This window comes from Drosophila melanogaster, chromosome 2R (genome assembly GCF_000001215.4).
Source record: "Drosophila melanogaster chromosome 2R".
Lineage (NCBI taxonomy): Eukaryota > Metazoa > Arthropoda > Insecta > Diptera > Drosophilidae > Drosophila > Drosophila melanogaster.
This window is the reverse complement of record NT_033778.4, coordinates 16,973,927-16,998,603: the sequence shown is the minus strand read 5'-3', so window position 1 is coordinate 16,998,603 and position 24,677 is coordinate 16,973,927. Positions and strand designations below refer to the sequence as shown.

At 39.0% G+C, this 24,677-nt stretch overlaps 3 protein-coding genes across 8 annotated transcripts; 2 read left to right on the top strand and 1 right to left on the bottom strand.

Annotated features, from left to right (window-relative positions):
- The first annotated feature begins 9 nt into the window (after positions 1 to 9).
- On the top strand, positions 10 to 2,613 carry CG30461 (uncharacterized protein). Of its 3 annotated transcripts, none has more exons than NM_001299585.1 (4): positions 10 to 144; positions 204 to 1,612; positions 1,876 to 2,248; positions 2,303 to 2,613. In NM_001299585.1, the coding sequence occupies exons 3-4, from the start codon at positions 1,932 to 1,934 to the stop codon at positions 2,511 to 2,513; spliced, it is 528 nt and encodes a 175-aa protein (NP_001286514.1). In that variant the 5' UTR covers positions 10 to 144; positions 204 to 1,612; positions 1,876 to 1,931; the 3' UTR covers positions 2,514 to 2,613. The 3 variants fall into 3 exon arrangements, with proteins under 3 accessions (NP_001286514.1, NP_001286513.1, NP_001286512.1); NM_001299584.1 differs by having other exon boundaries at positions 1,853 to 2,248; NM_001299583.1 differs by lacking the exon at positions 10 to 144 and having other exon boundaries at positions 1,459 to 1,612; positions 1,853 to 2,248.
- On the top strand, positions 10 to 2,613 carry ste24c (ste24c prenyl protease type I). Of its 3 annotated transcripts, none has more exons than NM_001032263.2 (4): positions 10 to 144; positions 204 to 1,612; positions 1,876 to 2,248; positions 2,303 to 2,613. In NM_001032263.2, exons 1-2 carry the CDS (start codon positions 34 to 36, stop codon positions 1,461 to 1,463), a joined length of 1,371 nt encoding a protein of 456 aa, NP_001027434.1. In that variant the 5' UTR covers positions 10 to 33; the 3' UTR covers positions 1,464 to 1,612; positions 1,876 to 2,248; positions 2,303 to 2,613. The 3 variants fall into 3 exon arrangements, with proteins under 3 accessions (NP_001027434.1, NP_001261038.1, NP_001027433.1); NM_001274109.1 differs by having other exon boundaries at positions 1,853 to 2,248; NM_001032262.2 differs by lacking the exons at positions 1,876 to 2,248; positions 2,303 to 2,613 and having other exon boundaries at positions 204 to 1,784.
- Cbp53E (Calbindin 53E) lies at positions 2,547 to 24,677 on the bottom strand. 2 transcript variants are annotated; one of them, NM_001299582.1, is made up of 12 exons: positions 24,480 to 24,677; positions 18,709 to 18,757; positions 14,114 to 14,338; positions 13,820 to 13,905; positions 13,673 to 13,762; positions 12,599 to 12,685; positions 12,393 to 12,533; positions 11,968 to 12,023; positions 11,854 to 11,899; positions 4,388 to 4,444; positions 4,251 to 4,322; positions 3,901 to 4,193 (listed from the first exon to the last, which is right to left on the bottom strand). In NM_001299582.1, the coding sequence occupies exons 3-12, from the start codon at positions 14,262 to 14,264 to the stop codon at positions 4,047 to 4,049; spliced, it is 933 nt and encodes a 310-aa protein (NP_001286511.1). In that variant the 5' UTR covers positions 14,265 to 14,338; positions 18,709 to 18,757; positions 24,480 to 24,677; the 3' UTR covers positions 3,901 to 4,046. The 2 variants fall into 2 exon arrangements, with proteins under 2 accessions (NP_476838.1, NP_001286511.1); NM_057490.4 differs by lacking the exon at positions 18,709 to 18,757 and having other exon boundaries at positions 2,547 to 4,193.

Here is a 24,677-nt window from a genome sequence, read left to right as displayed (position 1 = left end):
ACATTGTTTGTTGGGGGAACATGATAAGTTTTGATGGCATTCTACGATACTTGGCCGAAAGTAGATCCAATCATAGTGCTGGTGGTGTTATGTCTGATCGTGTTAGTTGACCGGATATGGGAGATGATACTCACCAAGAGGCAGGTAAGTAGTGGATTGGTTGTTCCACCCATGAAGAACTGATCGCGGATTTCTTTCACCAGCAATTGGTGTGCCTGAATGCGATTATGGTGCCGGAGGAGCTGAGAGGAATCATTCCGCCGGAGATTTACCATCGGGCCCGCATCTACGAGCTGCATAAAACGGAGCTACAGATATGGAAGTACCTCATCGACTTGATTATTACGCTCTGTGAGCTGATATTGGGCTTCTATCCATTCCTCTGGAGCTTGTCTGCGAAGACTCTACAGAAAATAACCTCCCAAGAGATCTGGATAACCTTGATCTTTGTTTTCTACCTGACCATTTACATTTGTATAAGGTTCCTGCCGGTTCTGATCTATGACAAGTGCCTGCTGGAGTTGCGATATGGGATGTCGGGCAAGTTTCCTTGGTACCTCTACTGCTGCATTGGAGCAATGTCCATTCTCCTAAGCCAGCTCGTCCTGTTCCCGTTGGCGGCGGCCATTGTGTTCAGCGTAAAGTTCATTGGGTACTACTTCTTCCTTTGGTTCTGGCTGTTCTGGGCTACGTTCACCCTGTTGCTGGTATTTTTTTTGCCCTACTGCTGCATTCCGTGCATTGGACGACAGGTGGTTTTACCAGAGGGCACTGCCCTCTATATGGAGGTGAAGCGTGTTTGCGATGTGGTTGGCTTCCCCATGAAGAGGGTATTTATCATAAAGACCCGGACAATGCAGTATAGTAATGCCTACTTTTACGGGAGCTGCTGCCTGAAAAGAATTGTAATTTTTGATACCTTGCTATTGAACAAGGGCAAGGAACCCAATGAGATCCATCCCTATGAGGTGGGCAGAGGTCTGACCAACATCCAGGTGGCGGGAGTGGTGTGCCATGAGTTGGGTCACTGGAAGCACGGACATTTCTACAAGGCTACGATCATCATGAAGATTCACTTCTTTATCACCATGGGACTCTTCGGATTGTTCTTTCACTCTCCCCAGCTATACATGGCAGTGGGTTTCGAGCCTGGCGTTATGCCCATCATAGTGGGTTTCATCATTGTTCTGAAATTTGCCCTTACTCCTTATCTCACGTTGGCCAATGTCTTGATGCTGTGGAATCTGCGTCGCTTTGAGTATGCCGCCGATAAATTTGCCCATCGCATGGGATACTCCATCCAACTGAGGATGGCGCTGGTTAAGATCTATGCGGATCATATGAGTTTTCCGGTCTACGACCAATGCTATGCTCGATGGCATCACACTCATCCCACGATTCTTCAGAGACTGGCCTATCAGCAGAAACTGGATGTGAAGGCCATGAATGCCGGAACCTATTAATCTCAGTAGTCGCCGACCTATACATTCGTTTGATTTTGTACGTTTTTCGAGATATCCTGTAAAATTGACCGTGTTACCATGACTCGAAAACAAATTGCTACGCCCCGCTGTGAAACTATCTCCAAATTGGTGGTCAGCGTCGGCAGTGGGTGAGTTTTGCAAATTCCGAAGGAGGAAACTGGGTTGAAGGATCCTTCAAGGGAATTTCTCAAGCTCTTATAGGGTCCTTCTCCTTTTTTCTTTTATGTAAAATTAAATCTTTGAGGAAGTTCTAAAGTATGCAGAAGTTAATACAGAATATATTAAAGTGCGAGATTTAAGAAGTTTCGATTCATTACATTTACATTATTAATTTCCGAATTCAGTGCTCTCCAAATAAAATCCATTAGCGAAACTTTTCTTACTTATGCAGATGCTACAACACGATCCTTCTGCGCGAATCCCTCGTGGCTGAACTTTCAAAATGGCATGATGGAAGTGGGGCCGATTAGTAAACCGAATCCCCATGATTCTCAAAAGGAGGCAACCTCGTTTCTGGAGCGACATTTCGGAAGCAAGCGTCTGGACTCCGAGCAAATGAACGCGGAATTTAAGAACAGGAAGACGATTATCTGGCACACTTGGCTGGTGGAGAAGGTGCGGTTTCCTCCAGCTCAGTGTGCGGTCATCAAGGAATGGAAGGATCCCATCACGGAGACTCTGGGCATTTGCTATTGTTCCTGGCACTTGCAGAGCTGCATGGCCTGGCAGCTTATTCTCAGTAATCGAATGACGGATGCCAAGTGGTAACTACCTTGTATCTAATGTTATTAGTGGTTACCTATAAAGTTCCACCATAGCTTCTGTTCGCGAATCAAGAAAACGATGGACATTGTCAACTGTCTCGTTGACTCGGAAGTGGAACAGGAGAAAACATTTAAGGATTGTTCTTCCCCCTTAGCCGTGTTAACCGAGAAAGTGCTTGATGCCACTGATATGCTGAAGAAACTGAATGATCTTCTAGAGCTCCAGGAGAAACTCAATCGGAAATACAAACGCCTGTGTGTATAGAAAAAAAAATAAGGAAATCAAAAGACTACTTTTGGAGTGCTGACCCCTTGATGTCTGCATAGATTGTATTGTATTTATTTTATTAAAACATTTCTGCTGTATTTCCATAGTGTTAGACATATATCCATTTAGATATTCGATATTTGGTATCTTGTTTCATATAGAGAAAGTCCGTTTCGAAGCTTTACATGCATGTGGTTTTGAACAATATCTTAGGATTAGCATAAGTATGTTATCATATAGTGTTGTATCGTAATTAGTATATTTATATGATAAGTTGGCATTTTGTTGCATGGCATCTTTACTCAGGGTTTCATTTTTAAAGGCGATGGAATTGATCTATTTCATGACTATGGCTCTAAAAGTGAATCTTTGGGCAAAGAGCGTTTCAGGATTGGAACAATTTGTCTTGGTTTTAAAGCTTAAGTTATTAGTTGTTAGTTATTTAGTTAGTTAGGTTTCGAAAGAATACAATGATAACAGATGGAGAAGGGAATACGTATCGAAACAAGTCATAATGTATATATATAGCTATAGCACCTTGAAAGAACATTAGATAGTTCGTAGCGTTGTTGGTTAACTTTAGGTTTTTGTTTAGAGGTTAAATAACCAATTTGCCTATGTTGCGAAATTGGGTGAAAATTTTAGCCTTAAAACGGCGTCAATCTGCACCTCGTAATCTCCCCTCGGGTGAAAAAAATACAAGGACGAGTGCGTGTCCAACATTAACTGGATGCATCACCACCCTCCAGCTTGACATTGTCACGTTCAGGTGGCGGATGCATTTGCATTTGCATTTGCATTCACCTGCATTAGTGGCGTCCACCCTCGGGCTGATGTAAGTGCCTCTTGATTGATTGATTGATGCTTGCGGGGGATATTCATAGCACAAGTGCGGGGAGTTGGGCGCGGAATGCAGCCGCCCACTTTTAGGGTGTACTGTCACAATGATTAACAACAATTATCTACAGATTGTAGCCACACATATGTTTTTACTTAGGTAGTCTCAAATAAATGTGGTATCCTTAAAAATAGCTACATTTATTTCGATTTTAATTGGTAATTAAATAAAGTACGTTATGCAAATACACATAGAAAATATAAATACATATATAGTATAATATAAAATCGATGTACTGATCTTGTTGTTATCATTTCTTAATTTTTTACTTTAAGTGGCTCGATTCTGTGTTGCAAATTGTTTGACTGGATAAATTTCCGTTTTGGTTTGATTTTGGGGGAAATATATACTCTCAATATCTTAACGTACGATAAACATTTATTTAAGATTTGAACATTTATATTAGATTTATTTTATACCAATAGCTTCGTTTCGGTTTGAATCTCTCAGGATTCATCCCCGATTCCAATATCCTTTTATTTTTTTGTTTATTTGCTGCCCCTTTTAATGCAGCTCTAAAGTAAACAATTGCCTTGAAGCCCATTTTGGCCTCATTTCTGGATTTCCCGCGTTCGGGTGACAAAAATAGAGTTGGCTAAAATCTCTTTTTGGTATGTTCTCGAACATCCGGCTTACTCCTCGTCGTCGGGCGATATTTTGGCCAGTGTTAGCAGAATCATGGTCAGTTCTTTCCGGGAGATCTTTCCATGCTTGTCGGTGCCAACTCCCCGCATGATGGTCTCCTCGAAAGCGGCCAGATCCTGGGCATCATAGTCGTCCTGGCAACCACACAATATTAACATTTTATTTCATTTGTCTTTAAGAGCGACACTCACCTTCTTGACCAACTCCAAAAGGTCCTTCAAGAAGCCTTTGAGCTCCTCATTTTCAATGGTGCCGCTATTGTCCTGTAATGATATCATATTAGATTTTACATCTTTATATATATTCCTTAGTCTTTTGCTTTACTTACACGATCGTAGAGTGAGAATACTTTTTCAATATCCTCTTTGGTCAACTTTGTGGCGCCCTGTGGATATAAATTGCAATCCTCAATATAATATTATCCAACAAGTTTTGTTTATATGCATGTTCCACATAAAATAGTATTTATAAATAAGATTTAGCATACTTTTTCCTACATAAATAAAAGTGTTTGGATAACGTACAAAAGGAATAAACTAAATTTAATTACGAAGTATGCTAAATCCATAAACAAATGTGTGTAGCAAAACAGTTTTTTTTAAGATTTGCTTAGACTATCTTGAAATTTTCCAAATGGGTTACCCTTTAATATCATAGGCCTAAACTACGGGTCAAGTTGTATTGGTTGGTGCGATTTTGGTTTTGATTAGTTAAGTATAAAGGTATGAGCTCATGCAAGATACAGCTAATTATAATGAAAACATGCTCTTAGAAATGCAATGGGAAATGGGACAAATTTGTCTTAGGAAAATCCTAAGAGATTAATAAACATGCTACGTATGTATAAAAAACTTGTATACCAAATTCCACACTCATTCATTAAGCTTAACGTAAAAGCCTAATTATCCTAAATAAAACATACTGCCGTTTAATATATGTGTTCTCTGCCGTTGACACTCGCTAATTAATATGAATTATTGCCCAGGTAGAGCAGATTTGTCATTACCATTCACTGCGCTCATTCGGGATTTTTCCGGATGTGTTTTCCACGAGGGAACACGAAATTTATCGATTCCATTTGCGCCCGGCAAATTGCACGAATTACTTTGCCCCCATATATAAACCTCCTTTCACATACATGAATTTACCCCCCACATATACTCATGCAGTTTGGAATTTTGGGGGTTATGCAATGTGGCCAAGGTGGCGCCTCAAGTTCACTACACGTATGAAAAAAATATGGCAACATAGTGAAATTTCAATTTAAATTTTAAAAAATGAGCCGATAGTAAGTTGCTTAATTATACAAGAGAAAACATTTAAATCTCGTAAAATGTTGCCTAAAATATGCATCAGGGATGAATCGTTTAATATAATGTACTATGATTTTATTTTAAAATTTCGCGAAATATTTTTACCAGTGAACTTACGGTGCGAAAAATTGAAAAGCTGCGAGGTGAAACTTAAGGTTTTGTTTTCTTTATCCTTGGTAAAGTCTGATAACATTTGTTTTACTGGCGCCAAGAAAACGCAGCGGGCGCACTGTTATTTCTTACCGGGATTAGAAACCCATTAACTGGTTACCCTTTTCCGCTTAAGCTTTAAAAAAAAATGTGCTTAGCACGGCATTATAAATTGCGATCCTATTTCCACTTGGCGGTAGCAAAGCTGCTGAAATTGAATTTCACACGAACGCAAAACGTATATATCGCATTTTGCTGGGTTTTTACTTTCACTTTCGTCGCCTGGCTCTTTGTCAAATTGCCCAGACTCAAGTCGATGTTCGCCTTGAACGTGAGATGTGATGTTATGTGATGTGGCCCCCATGCCAACACATTGATGAAATGAAGTAATTATTTTACACTTCAACACTTTGAAAAGCCGGTGGCAGAGAGCGTGTCAGCCTGCGGCTGACATTATCCATATGGCACTTCCACAAAATATATCCATTCCCCCAGCTCGCCAGCCTCTGCAGCCACCGAACTGAATGACTAAATTATGCAAAAGGTTCCCATGGAGGAGGAGGAGGAGGAATTCCACATCAACGTGTAATTTGCGTGGACCTCACATCGTTAGGGCCAAAGCTGTTCACGTACTGGGTAGCCGGGATGTGTTAAGTGGCAAATGGGGTGGACCAATGCCATCAAAAGTCTAATTAGTAGCTCGTAGATATCATTTTCTTGTTTCGAGTTGGCTTGTGGCTTTCGGCTAGGACCCTAAAAACGGCAAATTGCAAATGACTCTAACTTTTACTGGCAGCAAGTTTAGTTGTTCATCGTTAATAGAGGTGTAAGCTTTCATTAGTTACTGCAACAAAAGGAATAAATTTGAAGAATTGTCTAAAAACTTGGACGCAAAACTAGCAAAATGCATTTAAAAATTTAAAAATTCATTGCATACGTTTGAAAGTATCTCTTAGGTGTCTTAAAAAACCTCATAAATATGTACATAACACTCTTTGTCACTATTTGACTCCATTATTTTCACTTTGTTAAGTTTATTTGAATATATACACTATGCTTATAAATTGAATTGAAAGATTTATGTATATCATTCACACAGCAAAAAGAATATTTTAATTCTCACAAAATAGAGCATGCATTTTTTTATGTACATGAATTTTTCAGGAAATTTTAAAACAGTAGGTATTGGTTGTTTTATTTTAATAAAATTAAATTGTTACGTACTCGTCAAAACAAAAAATGATTGTTTAAACAAGTGTTATCCAAAGCTCAAAATGATACACTTTTATTAAGAGTTTAAATGGGCCACCAGTGTTATTGTAATCACTATTTTACGCACATGAGTTAATATTTTTTGTTGGGCTTTTCTTTTATTTTTTGGTTGTTTGAATGTTTGATGATGGGGTGAAAAATACTTACGTCAATGCCCTCCTTCAGTGTGTGGTTTAAATATATATATATATATATGTATATATACGTTTTTTATGTTATTTATTTCATTTCATTTGTATCGGTTTTGTTTGCAGTAATGCAAATAGTTTGTGTATTGTTTTACGAAATATTTTGGTTTGTTTTTATTGTTGGCAGTGCAATTGGTTGCAGATTGTTGTATGCAAATTTTTGTATATACAGCAGATGGCAAGAGTTTTGATTTGCGGTAATTGTTTTGTTATTTCAGAGTTGATTTTCAAATTGCATTTGTGAGATAAGTCGGAAGTTGAAGGTGGCAGCCCAAAATGTTATACACCACGTGCACGGTATAGTTAATTCGGTAATTGATTATTTTTAGTTTGGTTATTGTTAGGTTGTTTGTTTTGAAATAAAAATGCACAAGATTATAGAAGTATATGCAAAGATATATAGTATATTATGTTGATAGTATACAGATGGCATAGAGGAGGTTGGCGGGGGGGAAACGAAAAAGATATATAGAAAGTTAGAAAAGTCATAAACTAAAGCAATTTAAGTCTGTTGAAGGCTAATTAAAATAGGCAAATTTTAAAAAGTTTCTTTTAATTATTTGCCAGCTTTGATTAACTTATCTTTTTAATGTTGTATACATGATTTTAGTCTAAAATTTTAATTATTATTGTAGTAAGCTAAAGGATCTAAGATCTGGATGCAGTAAAACTAAAAGTGAGAAATATTAAGTATACGCTTAGTTGAACGTAAGCTAGTCAAATGCATTACCAATTGTGGAGCAAACGATTTTAGCTTTCTTAGTTAATTGCTCAAAATTGTTTCTAATTGCAAGTTGAAAAATTAAGTTACAAGAAAAACTGAAAAACTGAAAAATTGTCTGTGCCGCAATGTCACGTATTCACTTAGTCGAGTCCTTGGGTTCATATAGACGTGTTTTTTGTTGTTGTTTTTTTTTTTTACCCGTCTGAAAAATAAGACGCCCGACAAAACGCTAAGTGTACCGGGCTATTTTTCACAATGTCCTGCTGCTTCGTGTCCTTAGATGTCTGTCCGCCACCCTTTTTCCGCCCTTTCCTGTCCACACCTATTGCCATTTGCAGTGGCTTTTCCCGTTGCAGCACATTATGTCACTGCTCGTTGCGGTGCATGCGGCGTATACGTGATGTGCATTAGCATAACGCTTTCTGGCACTTTTGGCCACCAGCCAGCAATACACTGCGCCACATAATTGGACGCCCGGAGACAGAAGTTTCTGGGAGTTATGCAGCTTCTCGAAAAAGTTGGGCGTCATTGCATACGTATGTGTGTATAGCTGAGCAGCTGGCCCACTCCGGTTATCAAAATGCTGATGCATGCTTTGGCTTTTATGGCCCCCGAAGAAATTATGTTGAAAAGTAATAACTGCACCTTGGGTAAATGTGCTGGAAATGCCTATTTTATGGCTGCCAGAAGCCGCAGCTTCCAGCCTTTTTTATGGCACTTCATAACGGCCGACTTACGATGGCGAAAGTACGGTAAGTACAGACGCGTATCTTTGGTGGTCAGGTGCCTGGGCATCCGGATGCCTTAGGATTCAGTGGCTTGGAACTGAGTGACAGCAACCATGTCCGCGCCGTGGCGTTTTCGATTAAAATCCAACTTGTCTCGCTACATTGTTATGCATGACTCCGAACGACTGGTGCTCACTCCCTTGCCCAACATTGCCCACCATCCTACCATCAATAAAAACCAAATAAAATGTCGTTTGTGCTGCGAGCTGTAACAATGAGCAAATATGCGGCATGCAACCCATGAGCACCGAGCACTGGGCATTGTTCGTTGTGCAATCCTGCGGCTTCTTCTGCTCCTCGCTCGGACTGCCGCTCCACATGGCTGCACATCGCTACATGGCTCACGGTCGTCCCCACTCCTGCTCCAGATCCTCCTACTTTTCGCCTGGCAAAGAGGACGTCCCTCCGCGCACAACACAAATATCTCGTTGAAGGAACATGCGAGTTGCATTTGAATTTACACCAGCAGCTTGCCATTTTAGATTGGAAAGCGTGAAGGATGTAAGCTGACATCAAGATGACTTCAATATGTTTATTTTGGATGGGACAGTAGTGAAAAAAGTATTGGCTTGTCAAAATGTTTGCATTAAATTTGCTGAGCCAAAATGTAGTAGGTGGTTTGATGAAATTTAAAACTCTTTATTTAGGCTGTGAGTGAAATAAATTTGGAGAAGCCTTTATAAAACATATAAAGGATATATTAAATCAAGCCAAGCACGTATGTCTCTCACAACAAAGGCACCAAACTTTTCCTGCCATATTTGCGTTTCAAATTCAAAGTACACTTGTTATATTGGAAATGTATTTTTTCTCTCTTTTCGCTGCGAAAGTTGCAATAATTAGCTTTGAAATATTAGAATTAAACTGTAGTGGGTGTTTTTGTGCGTTTCCACAGCGTCAGCAAAGCCAATTTTCGATAGAAACATCTACAAGTTTTCCATTTCGTTTTCAACAACGCGTGGGATTCCCACCAAGCAGCCAACAAAAGGGATTTAGTGCAATGGGAATCCGATTGCAATTGAAAACCAATACAAAGTGAGTTCAGGCTGAATGCAACACTTTTGATTTTGAGAACACTGTTGGAGGCGCCACCCACATCTCCCCCCCCCAAAATTTGCCCGAAAAATGCCGCTTCGATAGCTAACACATCCAACTTTTCGGCAACTACTGCCAATGAGCAATGAGAATGAGCGTCAATGCGACTGAGGCACGTACATTTGCAGCAAATAACAATAAGAGCTCTCAATGCCCCTTCAATTCCACTATCCCCCCCCCTCAGATCATTTTGCTGTGCATCTAACCCACTTGATTGCCAAGAACAACACCGACAACCGAATGGAGGTGGTTTTCCTTTGGGTGGATAGACCATGGATTGCATACATACATATGTGGCGATGTGTGGTTCATGTGGCAAACAGCAAAAAGGAAACCCAAACACGAGGACGAACACGAGAAGAGGAAAAAAATGTGTTCGATCAGGACGTGGGAAACGCGACTCGGGAAATTTCGAAGGGGCTGGCTCAGCAAATTGGGAGTTTTCAAGGCTGCAGGTCCAACATTTATTTCCGCCTGCCCTTAGTTAGTAGTATTATTTATGTACAGTCGAGCTTTCTTTCCGCACACTATACACATTTAATGCTTAAATTGATGAGAGCACTTTGGTTTTAAATAAGTTTTGTTAAGAAGTTTTAAATAATGTTTGGAAACTGCTGATAGAGAACCAAGGCCTCCATATACTTGGAACATGTTTCAGCCAGAATTTCTTAAGCAGCTGCTGCTTTGAGCAAACAAAACGTTTATTTTTGGTATTTGGATGGCCCGATTCCTTGCCAGAATGCTTAAAATGCGCAAACGAAAAACATGCTCGAAATATATGTTCTTTTTGGCCAAGTTTTGGCCTGCGGGAAGCTACGTGACATTCGTAGGCAGCCTCAATTGCAATGACAGTGCTTCATTTAACCGCATTTGGCATCATCAGCATTTGGGCCAAGTCGAAATGGGTTCGTAGAATTTCCCAGGGGAATTTTAAGCCCCAACATCTGGCAGCGGCGGCGGCGGCGGCGTTCGTGGCCAAAAAGTTTGTTTTCCCAACACCACATGGCTTTTCTTCTGCTAATTGTTCGGCTGGGCATCTCTTCGAGGCAAACTAATATTAAAGTATTTAATGGCCAGCCATTTGGGGACTTTCCACCTTCTGTTTGTGCAGTGATTGCTGTTTAGCTTCCCCTTTTTTACAGCCCCATTCAAATCGCATCAAATCTGTTGACGCTTCAGCAAAAACTGGGGGAAAAAAGGAAGCTGTTGCCTTCGGAAATTGATTCCACCAACTCCCACGCATTTTTTTTGCAAAAAAAAAAAGAAAGAAAAGAAATGGGAGTGGGTGGAAAGCACCTGCCAGTTTCAGCTGAGCTTTGCCATTTTGCTTCGTTTATTTTTACGATTTCAGACAATATTTCTTGCTATTTTTTGTTTTCCTTTTCGGCGGAATAGCTATTTGTGTTTGGCCATGGCTTTATTTGTTGCGACGCAAACAAAATTGGCTTGAATATATATATTTTTTTTTATGGCCACAACAATTCAATGTTGCATTCAGTGTCGAATGCGAAAGCAAGAATAAATAGTGGCATTGTCCTTTTTTGTCAAAAAATTGTATTTGCTGATCTGTCGAGCGAGAATGAAAAGCCTTTAAAAGGATTTAGAATCGCTGTTGATTCGGGATTCTATTCAGAAAAGCATAACACTTTCCCTTCCGATCCATTTATTTTTGAAAGTTTGTTTGGACCATGGAATTTTATGATTGTAAGCATTGCAATGTATTTAACCAATTAATGTTTGTTCATGGGTGAAAACTAAATTTGGTAATTGATTTTTATAATAATTGATGAACAATATGATTTTATTTAGTTATTGATGGTTGGTTGGCTAATTCTCTGCATGGAAATTTAACTACAAACCTGCTGTTGTATATTGTTTTTAATGCCCTATAAATATGATATTGACCATTTTCTAATAATATAAATTCGTTGATTTCTTAAAGATTAGTTCCCAAGTCGGCACAGACATCGTTTGAAATGATAGGTAAACAAAAGAAAAGACAAAACCAATATGCATTGCTGTTTGAGTTAGTTGCAAAGCTAAGTTAGTTGAATAGTCAAGGCTGCAGCTAGTGATAAACCAAAAGTCCAGGCTAACCTAGGTGCTAAACGTGTTTTGTTCAAGGCAAGCCGAGTTTGATTTGGTTTCATAAACAAGTTCTTAATAAATAAATGTTTGGAAAACCGCGATTTGCTGATAGTATCTGCTCTTGGCAATTTCCTCGAATGAACGATGTTTTCACACAATTTATCTTTGGCACTTACCTTAAACACTTGGCGGCACAGGAAGTTCTCTTTAACCGGAAGCAATCTGCAATAAATAAGTTAGTTGGCTGGCTGCTGCATAGAATTTCAGAACGCGACTTCAAGGACACTTACTTGGCCATTTCCGACAACTGCAGACGTCCGTCCTTGTTGGCATCGAATACTTGGAGCTGAAAGGAATCGAGACGGGATTGGTAATTGGGCATACATTATCGTGTGCTTATAGCAAATCGGCATTATTTACACTTTTGTGTAGAAAGTGCATAGTCAGTCGGTCAATAATCACAGCAGTTTAGAATCTAAGCATGCTATTGAATCGTTTTTGGTTTGGCATTCTATGTATAATCATTAGGGAATTTTGAACAAGAAGTTTATTTCTTGAAAAGGATATTGAGGCCTTAAGAAACTCTTAGATAAATAGTAAGTATTCATGTATTCATAAATTATCGTTCACTTTAGTTTAGCTCTTATCCTCTATCTACTAATGAATTTCCTAAGCAAACCAAAGTAATGTCATGCATTTATGTCTGACAACTTACCATAGTATCGGTGTACTCAATGAGCTTGTCCTCGGACACGTCGTTGATCTTTTTGGCCTCTTTGAGCAAATCGCGCAAGAAATTTTTCAGCTCATCCGCTTCAATGTAACCCGAATTGTCGGTGTCGTATTCACGCCAGATCTAATTTAATTGCAGACAAATTATTTGGGGAATTTCAGGATGTGAAATTCCTGATTGTCACTTACCTTCATGAATTCAACGCTAGATTCCAGAGGATTATCGAAGCGGAAGAGCAAAAGGAAATTCTCCTCCATGGGCAAAAGTTGAGCCAGCTGCGGAAAAGTAGTACAAGAAAAATACCTTTTTGTTTCAGTGCGTGACATGACAATTGAAATAAGTTATAAATGGGAATGCTCCGAGGACGAGCCGGGTTCCTAAGTCTCCTGTTTATCCGGTGCATTGCGTGAAAGGCGAGGATATCCTGCTGCACTTTCATTAGCAAACAGCCGGAAAAGTTTCGCTTCTGGCATTCGTTAAAAGTTTCCGGCATAATTCAAGTGTCGAATTGAAGCCCTTACCCTTTACAAGTAATCATCTGTGGCAGGGAAAACTTTATAATTCGCTGTGGCCGTGGGATTTACATTTTTATTTGCTGTTGGTAATTATAGCACTATCGTAATTAAAGTTTATCTTCAGGCCAAAGCCTTGTCGACAGACCAGTAATTTAACCGTCCCAGCCATTTCAATCGCTGTTCGACGTGGCGTATGAATAATGTGGACAACATGAATTATGAATGCCCTGTGCCTTTTGTGTTGCAAGCAATCTTAATCAACAATACATGGGGGACCCGGCTACTTGAACTTTTTACTTTTCTTCACCAAAACTTTCCCTTTTTTCGTGGGCTCATTTATCAAAAGTCCATTGTGCACCGCTGTATTATTTAGTATAAAAAAAAGAAAAACGGAAAATCCCCTTCCAATAGTCCGTACTTCTGCTGCCAGTTCAACTTCAATTAAAAACTCATTTAATGTGGCCTCCACACAATGAGAGAAAACGAAGAAAAAAACTTTTTTTTGGCCAAAGACCTTGCCAGAAAGTTGATTCCTTCTCCAGGGAAAATCGCCAAATAATTTATTGGTTTCGGCCCGGCCGAGACATTTAAAAACCAATTTAAAAAAAAGGCAAAGAAGGCGCCGTCATGACTAAAGGAAATGTCATTTCGTATACAAAAATCCATACAGACAACATTGCGCATACGACATGGGAGCCCCCATCAAACTGAAATTTTGGGTCCGAATGAGTCGTAGGTATTACCCACCTCTCTGATATCGATTTTACCATCCTGATTGTCATCGTAGGCCTCCATGAAGCAGGACTTTAGCTCCTCGAGCATGGTGTCCGTTACTGCCTGGGAATTGGGACCGAGGGATTAAGATGCAAGTGTTCCATACCACTTCAGACTCACCTCTGGACTAATGTCTGTGGCATTGGCACTCGACACGAACTCCCGCAGGAATCCGTCCAGCTCGGTGCCCTCAATGTAGCCATTTCCTAAGGTAAACAATTTAAATAAGTAATGAGTTATTAAACCTCTAATATATCATTTTGATTAATAGATACTAACTAAATGTGTTTCAAGTGTGGATTAATTTATATAAAGTACAAATTATTAATGTGGAAAGTTAAGCAAATAATTACAATTCTAAGGCAGTAGTGAAATACAATGATTGCAAATTTTGTTAGTAAGATCTAAACTCACCATCTTTATCGTAATGCGCCCAGACATCCATGAACTGGTTGGCCGACAGCTTCTTGAGTTCCCTGGACTCGGGATCACGATACTGGCGCATAAAGTTGTGGGCCTTCTCGATTTGAACGCGCTTGGCGGCGGCGGCGGCGGCAGAGTCCATTTCTTATGTTTTTTTTTTTGTTCTCGGGTTTATTTGTCCTCGCTGAGAAACTAGATGCTGCTGAGCAATTATCTCTGGGGAGGAGAAAGGCATACAACAATTAATTTGCAGCCATTAAACGCTATGCTCGGTGTCTGGGGAAAAGCCAGTTGTCAGCGCAGCTGAAACTGTCAAATTAATAGCATAAAACAGAAACACCCACGAAAACCCACACAGCTGCAGCTCCATACACACGTATACGTATGGCGGGTGAGAAATGGTCACAGTGGGACTCCCATTGCAGCCGAGGAAGTGCCGACATTGCATCCGTGAGCGGGGATTTCCCGCAGTTGAAATGAGACAGAACGCCACCTCCACGAGGCCCCCAGGCGAACCCCCAGCCCAATACAAGTCACAAGTCATTGTGGGTTAAACACACCGCGCGGAATGGGAGAAAACAAGAAATGTAAACAAAATTGCTGGGCCGCCCACATCTGCAGTTGCCTCGCGGGTGGGTGGGTTTGGTTTGCTCTAAAAATAAGAAAGCAAAGTCCTGGGCTCAAGGCGCGTCTGCAGATGATGTTGGCTTGAAAGGGACACTTAGAAAAATAATTACCAAGGGTGACCCAACTGCAATCGGCCTTTCTGTGCTATGTTTATTTTATATATATTATTTTTTTACGTTTACTTTTAGTTACTCAACCAAAATCATTATAACAATAACTTTCTATTTGTGCAAGTTATTTTCTGTTTAGGAAATGCCAACCCCTTTTAAGGACTAAAGAGTATGAACCTTTTAATTGCATACTTTTCAGCGTTGAAATTCATATTTTTTTTGGTTCTATGGGATGAGAAAAGTATCGAATTATATTTGAATAAATTTTCCATACCCCTTTGTATATTATTTTGCCTTTTATTCACCCACTACGGGTTGGCTTTAAAACGTCTCCGTTATATGCATACAAAAGTCAAAATTTGGCATTCAAATTAATAAAAGAGTAAAGAAATGATTATAAAATCATGGAATTTGCCAAATGCCAAGCTATACTTAAGTGGTATTTGAGCAGTGCCAGTTTGGCTTGGATTTAGCCAGCTCGTTTGCCGACATCCGGATGAATGTACGTGTACATATATCTGCGGTGGGAATCGTTGACAGTTTGCTGCGGTCGCTCTTCTGTGGCTAAAATAAAGCTCAGAATAGAAAAGCCGTGAGCATAAATTTGCAGCAGCTGTTACCACTAAATGAGTTTCGCACTGCACACTGTTCTTGGCACACAAGAAAATCGCCACTAATTTCAATTTGAAGGTTAAAAATGGTTGCGACAATATCTGGCTATCTAAAACCGAAAATATTCTTTAAGAATATATCTATTAATCTAGAATTCATATTAAGGCACAACTAAACCTCATTAAAACTGCGAAATGATATAGGTATATGTAGAAATTTGTAGAAAAAGTTAGGTAGATAATTTTCTCGATAAAACTAAGGCATCTAGCCAATTCTCAAAGACATTAGGCACAGTGCGATAATCGCATTAGGATCAACTTGTTGACTACGTCCCTATTGTTTATCGAACACGCTGCCAATATTAACTTTCATTTAATTTGCCGCGAAACTTTTCGCATCGTTCGCGAGGACTTTGGTTACTCGTGTTATCTGCCTGCAGAACAAGTTGGCCGCATTAACCGGCTTGTATGATGGCCATTACCTGCAAACGCTTTCGTTCGAGCCAAGTGAAAGGACTTTTCCTGCTGTTTTTTCCTGCCTAGCCATTTTATGGCCTGGAAATTGCATTTCACCCACTGCAGTCGCCTCAAGCCTCCTCCGCTGTTTACCCAACCCACCAACATCCTTTGTTGTCCTTGTTGTTTTTTTTTTCTCTTTTATTTTTTCAAATGTATGTAGAGAAAGGAAGTGCTAGAACTGTATACGTATTTATACGATTATGGCGGAATGCTGGTCGAGAACTTTTGCAATCCAGAGTGCAATATGGCAAATACTTTTGGCCCAGCTCCAACTGCCAGCTAATGCCGAACTGGATGCCGAGGGTTAAGTTACGGCTTTAATATAAATTGTGTAATGAACTATGGGCAGAACTGGGAATTAAGTACGCTCGATGGGAGAAAATTACATAGGAATACGATGCACTTATACAAATATAAAGTATTCAAATATGTTTTAATATGCAAGTCTTTTATTAAAGGACATAATTCGGAACAGTCTGTATTGGCGAAACATAATAATCATAATTCCCAAATTTTATTTTAAAATATTTCTGTTTTTATTATTTAGTACTGTACGTAGGAAACTCTGATTTGTCTTTCTCTCTTTTTGTCTCTTTTTGTTATCAATATGACCACGGTTAAATGTAAAGCAATAATTTACCAATAGAATCTGCTTGCAAACGGATTTTCCTAATCTGAGATTGAATAGTTTAAATAAATGGAAAAACTTTTAACTGGAATTTTGCCATTCGGATATGCAAACCCATGCAGCTTGGCAAGGAAATAAATAAATCAATATGACTAAAGCAATGAATATATAATCAGCCGCAGGGATTCAGAAAAATAACTTCAATAGCGATTCTGCATTTTAGTGTGTCTACATAGCAAGTTGCAGTTTGTACTAACGAGACAACTTTTCAACTGGTACTTTGCAAAAGGGCTTTTTGAATATTCAATACTTTTTAGCCTAGTGCCCAACAACAAATTAAATCAATAAAACAACGAGAAAGCAAAAACATGATATAAAATGCTGCAGATAAAAAGTTCGTTCCACCGAAAACGGCCGCAAAGAGTCCCCAAGGAAATAAACTTGGCAACTTCATATTTAAATATTCTTTCGCCGCCACGAATCAATGGGAGGGTGGGGGGAGCCTATTGAACAGGAAATATATTGGTTGACTCGACGTCACTAATGGCCGCCTTGCATGGCAAAAACAGCCAAAGGCAAATCGAGCCTTTGGGCCAAGAAACGCAGATAAGCAAAAGCAAACCAGACTGTCAAGCCCCGTTGGCCGCATTGCATAAGCCGCGGCTTACACTCGATTTTCAGTTCTCAGTTCTTGGCATTTCTCGGGCGCGTGCTCGAGTGCCACAGGAAAAGTCCGGGATAGTCAAGGGGATGGGTTGGGGGGGGGGGGGGGTGGTAGCACGGAAAAGCGCAGAGCACCTGCTTACCTGTCAATGGTAACCATTCATCCGTCCGTCTGACATTGGCATTGCCCCACAATGGCCACCCCCCCACATTTGCACCCTTTCCTGGGCATGTACTGACTTTAAGTGCATTAAGCTCAGTTCGCAATTTAATTTGAGTGTTTTTCTGTTTATTTTCCCCGCTTGGCGGCCTGTCATTTCCCCCGCATTTTCCACGCTTTTCCTTTTCCCTTACCCATTCCTTTCCCTTTCCTGGTTTTGCCCCCCCGCTTGTTGCTGGCGTATCTGTTATTATTTCTATTTTAAGAGTTTGCGCCCGACCGCAGCGTTTTTGCCTAGTCTGAATTATAGACTAGGGTTTTTGCCTTTTATTTGGTTTGATAGCATTCCAGTCTGTCTATATATAGCTTTAATTACCGCACAGTTTTGGTATAGATATTGGAAAGGTGTATAATTTAACTACTAGGACGAAACTATAAAAGGTACTGTTAAAGCTTGAAATATGTAGATTAGTGCACAAAAAGCAGGACAAAGCTAATATTTTGCAGTTTATATGTAACATGCGATTTTTTTAACAAATAGTTATCTATCATTCAGTTCTTGCGTTAATTTGATTAAGCTTTGTTTCAATTTTGTGTCCTTTTAATTAATGATGGCCTAAATGATGAAGGACGCCTTTTTCTTTTTCTTGGGTCACTTGTATGGATCAATGGTATCTCAAGACATCCATCATATCCACCATCCATTACGGTATCCCATAATGGTTTTTCTCGATGCTTTCCCACCCACAAAGGTGATAAAAACGAAGTGTGTGAGAGCTAATAGAATCATATCAATGTTCTAATGCACCTAAAAATGCACTTAGGTAAAAGCTTGTGTACAACAATGAAGGAACTTCCGCCCCGCTTTCGTTTAATAGGATATTTCCTGTTTACAACCTGACCATAATTCTTACAATTTTACTGCACTTTCCTCGCTATTGGCCCTGAGTGAAGCAGTTGTAAAACTAGAAGATGACTTTCACGTGTAGCTAAAACCCTTACACTTGTAGCTTGTAACCCTTACACAACGAAGGCAGTTGCCCAAAAAAAAAAAAATATATACATATATAAATGTCAGCCAAAGTATTTCGCATTCATAAATAATAATATGGAAAACTCCTGCTCGTACGAAACACGGTCTCACACATTCGACATTTGAAACATGAGCGAACATAGCCGACAGACAGTTCGCTGTAAAATGTATTCAAGTGCAAGAGTCATGAAGCTCGGGCATTGGAAAATGCAGGGGATTGAAATAATATACTCACTGACTAACAGAAAGTTTTCCTTGCCCGCTAGCTTTTTGTACAGGGAAGTCTATAAATAAGGAACCTTGATTAAACACTTGCATTTCTAATTGACAAAATTAGTGAATACCTATATATATCTTACTAAGTCGGTTTATAAATAAATATAAAGAAATGAGAAAAATATATACACATTGTGAAATGGTAAATGCAAACAAACCATTCTTTCTTTCTCATTAGCAGAAGATTCTGTAGTCTAAATGGACTAAAATATAATCTTTATTCATGTTCTGATTTATATAATTTCGGAGGAGCCACTGTGCTTAGCATTTGAAATGTAAAACACAAGGTGGTGGGTGTACTTTAAGTTGGTTCTTTGTTTTTCTTATGTCTTTGAGTTCAAGGGTTACGGCACTCACACTCGAGGGCCTGCATTTTTCGCGGCATAATAAACTTAGCCTTGGCTTGGGCCACTCCGGGCCACCCAAAAGTAAACACAGGCGAGCCGAGGAAAATCCAAGGCCCAACAAGGCCAGTTGACATTGACATTTGCTTGGCGTGCCTCAAGAAATATGTTTATATATGCAGGACGACTGGTTATCCCAAGGAATATTCATCAGTTAATCCCCCCAGTTGGTTATTAAATTGTTCCTCCACCATTGATTTGCTTGCCCACCCAAAAAAGCCGAAGATTTATCCCAAAACGGCTTATGTCGGACACAAAAGATTCGGCCGAGTAAGGGGTTTGAATTTATGGCCCAAAGTCCGGCAGACAATTTGCCGAAGGATCGACAAGAAAAACAGCGTAATTTATTGCATTACGGTTTATTTTATTTGGCCCAAAAGAAATTGGTAGTCAGAGGGTTGTGGAAACATCATAAAAATGCAGTTAAAAATTTAAATGCCAATTTGCTAGGTCATCGCCGAGCAGATGATTACGTGCCAAGGTACCGTTGGCCATTATGCGAAAAGTACAAAATGAAAATCTCTTGATATATAGTGTTGATTTCAGACGGCGAACTTGTCGCTGATTTATTGAGCCGAATGCCCAAATTTATGGCGTGCAAACATAAATTTTAATTGCCCAAAAGTGGTCATTTCGATTGGTTATAATTATAATTCACATGTTAAGCTGCTCGCAGAGAACTCACTTAATTGAATGGTTTATGGCTTTTGATTTTAATAAATCGCTTTATTTATTTTTCCTTCCTCAGCAGCGGCGAACGATTTAGTAGGAAGCCTCAGATGTTGATTTATGTAGTTTGCATTCGGAGGATGAGAGAGCTGCCTCTTCCTCCGGACTTGGGCACTTTGTAAACAATTATAGAAATTATAGAACGGCGAGAAGAATTTCTTTGTAATTTACTGTCGATAATCTACCCAATTTGTATACTCGTGTTGGAGAAGCGATTTGCTAAATTACAAGAATTTTTGGGGGGGCATATTGCATCTGGTTCGCTAGGCGATTTAATCTGGTTTTTTTGTCATGCCGAGCTGGCCAAGAAGTTGTTTACGATGTGTTGCCTGATGTGCCTGCTGGTCGGAAGCTTTTGTGTATTTTATTTTTCATTTGTGTTTTTCTTTTTACTCTCAGCCAGCGCTGCGTGCGAAAGAAAATGTGTGAAAATTCGCAGGGCCAGAGGGAAACTACTTTCAGTTCTTTACTTTTAAGCTAGTTGCGGTGGTGTAGTAGCCACATTTTTTCTGCCCATTTTTTGCTGTTGCCCGGACTTTAATTACATTTTATTGGTCACCGCGGAGCCGTAATTAGCTTGGCCAACTCTGGTTAACCACTGGGATCCGTTGAATTTATATTGAAAAATAATCTACCATGGATGAAATCTAAAGAATAATGGTTTTTTGCATGACACTACGCATTTTTTTTTTTTGTTTCTTCTTGTCCGGCGACTGGCACCCGCTGGGCTTTAGACAGTTTTAATTAAATTCCGAATGGGCGGAGGGGAAATGCGATGTCCTGCCATGCCAACTCCCCATGTGGTCATACTTATGGATTGTTATTAGTCCCTGTCAGCTGTGAATAAAATTCAATTCGCTTGCATGTAAAAACCGTGTCCTTTGCTTGTAAAAAGCAATAAAGTAAGGAGAACAGATTAATTATGGAGTGCATACTATGTCTGGGGTGTGACACTTAAATTGATTTCATCTTGGAACGAATTCAGTTCTAATGATGGCATACACTGCGTATACGTGATGTGTGGGAAGTGACACTTAAAATGAAACCTAAAGCAATTGACAAAAAACAGCAAAGCTAATTATTAAAATAGTAGCCATATTAAATTACAGGATCTTTCGTACTTTCATTTCGAGGTAGTTTGCTTTTTGAAAACCGAAACCAAATCGATATCTTATTAATATTATGATGAATTACAATTTTTTCGCAAAAATGCCAAATCACCAGAAAACCATTTGGGATGAAAAACACACTTCGTAATGGATATGCCTGTCAGTCAATTTGGAAATTGTCACTGTAGCCAGAACATGACAGTTGTAAGGGTCGAAAAGGGCTCAAAAATCAAAAGCTATAAATAACAAACTAGAGCGTGGAGTCCTGACAATCTATATCACAATTTTAAGACGACAGAATTGGAAAGTATTGAAGTTTGCTCAATTACTGGAATTGCATTTTTATAACCTGCCATAATAAATAAAGGATGGCGTGGAAACGAAAACCGGGCAAACAAGCCAAGAAAAAAAAATTGGGCCAAAAAAACCTGCGTCATTTGTTTTTCTTTATTGTATTCTTTTGTTTTTCATGGAATCCAGGAAAAAGCAGAACCATAAAAAGATCACAATAAATGCAAAATTGCCGAAGGTATGCACATATGTATATTTTCCCCACACGAATATTTACTTCAACGTGTTTTTTAAAGGCTTCCTTAGTGTTTATTCAGTTTGGTGACGCAACGCGTAATTGCTGCCGAAAAACCTCAAGTGATGATGATGTAAATATTTACATAGCTAATAGAAGGCACTTTTTACGCTGCCTTTGCGTAAATAGTAATCAAGAAATAATAATAATAATAATAAATAATAATAATGCTCTTCGGGGCCAACAGCTGTAATTAACCAGCTGGATGTCGGCGTGTGGAAAGATTTCCGACCAAAGTCAATACGCAAAAATGTAAAATACAACAAGAGGCAAATTATGCTGATTGCTTTGGGATCCCCGCCACTTTTTGGCTGGTTTGTTTGCACGGACAAAATACATATTTGACAGGCCCTGCGGGGCATTCAAGCACCTCGATAACTTTTCCAGCAAAACGCCTCGTAATTAGAATAATTATTACCGCTAGGCGCGAACGTTTTTTAATGGCACTTTGTGTTTTTGACATTGTTCTAAGATAATTACGCCCAATACCTGTGGGCGAAACTGCGCCTTGCGATTGTGGCAGGACATTTACGAAGGTAGCGGGTGTCCTGAAAGTAAGAGCACTTAACTCTGAAATTTTTTAAGCCTAACTAAAAGAAGATAAGAAAAGAAAGGTTTGGTTACAATTTAGAAAACAAAATATTCAATTTTCATAGAATTTTAATAATATCTTTCAGTTCGCATGAAAACCAACTCAAAAAACTCGTAATAGCATTTTCCTCCACCGATTTTTTCCGAGTTTATATTTATTTTTATACTAGGAATCTAGATGGCTTTCTGAAAACCACGCATTTCGTTCAGCTAAACCAGAATTAATATTGCGTATAATTTATTTCTTTGAAAAAAAGTACACAAATAATTGCCGGAAGCTTTGTTTTACGAATTGCTTTCTTTACTAACTGGAAATTCACAGAAACCGTATTTATTTTGGCAGCGGAGAGATTACATCATTGTTTCCATTTTGTATTCCAAAGCCCACACAATTTGAACTGCAAATAACCCATCAATCTTGCTGACCCTGAATAGTGTGATATTAATTTAAATTAATGGCAATCATTGCTCATCTCTGCGTCTGTCAAATGACGTCGCCATATTTGGCCAGTGTTTTCCATCCGCTTAATCACCCATCCTTTTGCGAATAGCCATCTATTAATAACCAAGAATCCAACTTCCTTCCCAATGCCATTAAATGGCTGAAAATGCAAACAAAATGCCTCCATTCTTCGCTGACAAACGTATTTATTTTGATAATTCTTCGGCTCTGATATTCCGATTCCCATTTGTTTTCGCTAAACGAGAGCGTGTACAAAATCGAGAAAAACGTAAATGAAAGCATCGAAAATTAGATACTCACAGTAAATTAGTTATTTTAATTGTTCGTACACGAAATTCCTTGCTCGATATTGTGTTAAACTAGGAATGCAATTGCAATTAAGCCATTTGCTCGAATGGAGGACAATCCGGCTCGTGCTAGTTGCAAGTGGTATGTCATCTAATTAGCCAATTTTGCACTTGGCAAACAACGCTGCGTGGCCGAATCTTCAGGGGAAGCCAGCGAAGGGTCGTGTTTTATATTTAGATATTTCTTAATTATTTTTGACAGCTCCCTTTTATGCTGCACAAAACATAAAAGGTTGCACATGCTCTCACAAGGCTCATTTTGATTTATCATCAAATTGGCTCATAAATGCGCTAATTCTATATGTTCTTTTAGTAACATTTTAATGGACAAATTAGAAGCATCTCTATAGTTAATTACGAAATTATTCTATATTAATTTTTTAATTTTTCTTTAGATTTTCAAGTGCATTTGAACTATATTAACATAATTTTTTGAAAAATTGTTAAAATTTTTGTATAATTTTTTATAAAACATCCTGGACATTTTGAAGGGTATTTAGATCTTCGTCGCCTCACAGAAGTCCTTGATGTAGTCATAACTTTCAATTTGCCTTATTTCATTGCATTGCATACATTCTGGCGTCGACTGCGTCGCCGATTGCAAGGGATTTCCACCGAGGGAGATTTATGAATGAGCATAAATTAGGGGGACTCGTAAATGTTGGCACGCAGACCCACTTGCCCCACGTGCCCCACCACCATTGCCACACTGTAGTGTAGTGCCCATTACCCATTACCATGGCATTCCAACCCATTCCCGCTCATTATTTGTCCCTTCTGCTGTTTAATTTTGCGTTTGAATAGGCAAAGTCAAGGACATTCGTCGATGGCGACGGCATTTTAGTGTCAGCTCCTGTGGCTGCCATTCGGCATACCAATGAGGAGGGTTCGACTCCTATCCTAATTGAATGCGGACTTCTTGAAAAAAGGTTTGCCCCTGGTGTCCGGGAAAATTCAGCTATTTGACACGGTTTAAGCTGTCAGCGGGTTGAATACGGAATGCCCGCACATTTTTTCACTGTTGCTCTTTTTTTTTTGCGACGACCTCTTCAAACCAATTTTCCACCTCTTTGGAAATCCATTGCAAATTGAACGCTTTTTTCCAAAAGGACAATCTGCTTTGCGTTTGTCAGCTTAGGCTAGTTAGCCCAGATTTAAAAGGCTTTTAGCATAAATTATAAAATTTAAATAAAGTGATTGGAAATCGTGAGAAAAATGTAAATTTTTTTGTTTGAAACGCATTTTTATATACAGCGAGATATAAACGAGTTCATAAAAAACTGACTTTGAAATGCGCAGCATGTTTGAATGTAAATCACTTATTCTGCTTGCGGAGAATACATCTATTTTAAATAAAATGTTTTCGAGCATTTCTTGTAAAAACAAATGCATAAAGTGTTATTTTGCGCCCTTTAAAAAATATAAATATAACTGCCGAAACCAATATAGTTGTTTAGTGTTCTTCGCCAAGAAAATGTTTCAAATAACAAATCATATTTACTTTTTAAAACTGCTGCTTGCTTTTGGAATTTCTTCTTTTCCAAAAACTAAAATTCACTTTTCTCGACCGTTTTTCCAGGTAATTTTCGATTTTAAGTATATTTGGTTAAAACGCACGCGACGATTGCCGTTGCCTAATACTTGACGGTATTTTATCTTTGGAGAACCGCTGGCGCCTAGAATCCTTTGCAGACTGTTT

Coding starts and splice junctions, on each gene's coding strand:
- Cbp53E (NM_057490.4), bottom strand. CDS start 14,264: ATGGACTCTGCCGCCGCCGCCGCCGCCAAGCGCGTTCAAATCGAGAAG. Junction 13,763..13,819: donor CCACAGACATTAGTCCAGAG/GTGAGTCTGAAG, acceptor CCCAATTCCCAG/GCAGTAACGGACACCATGCT. Junction 4,323..4,387: donor TATTCTCACTCTACGATCGT/GTAAGTAAAGCA, acceptor ATATCATTACAG/GACAATAGCGGCACCATTGA.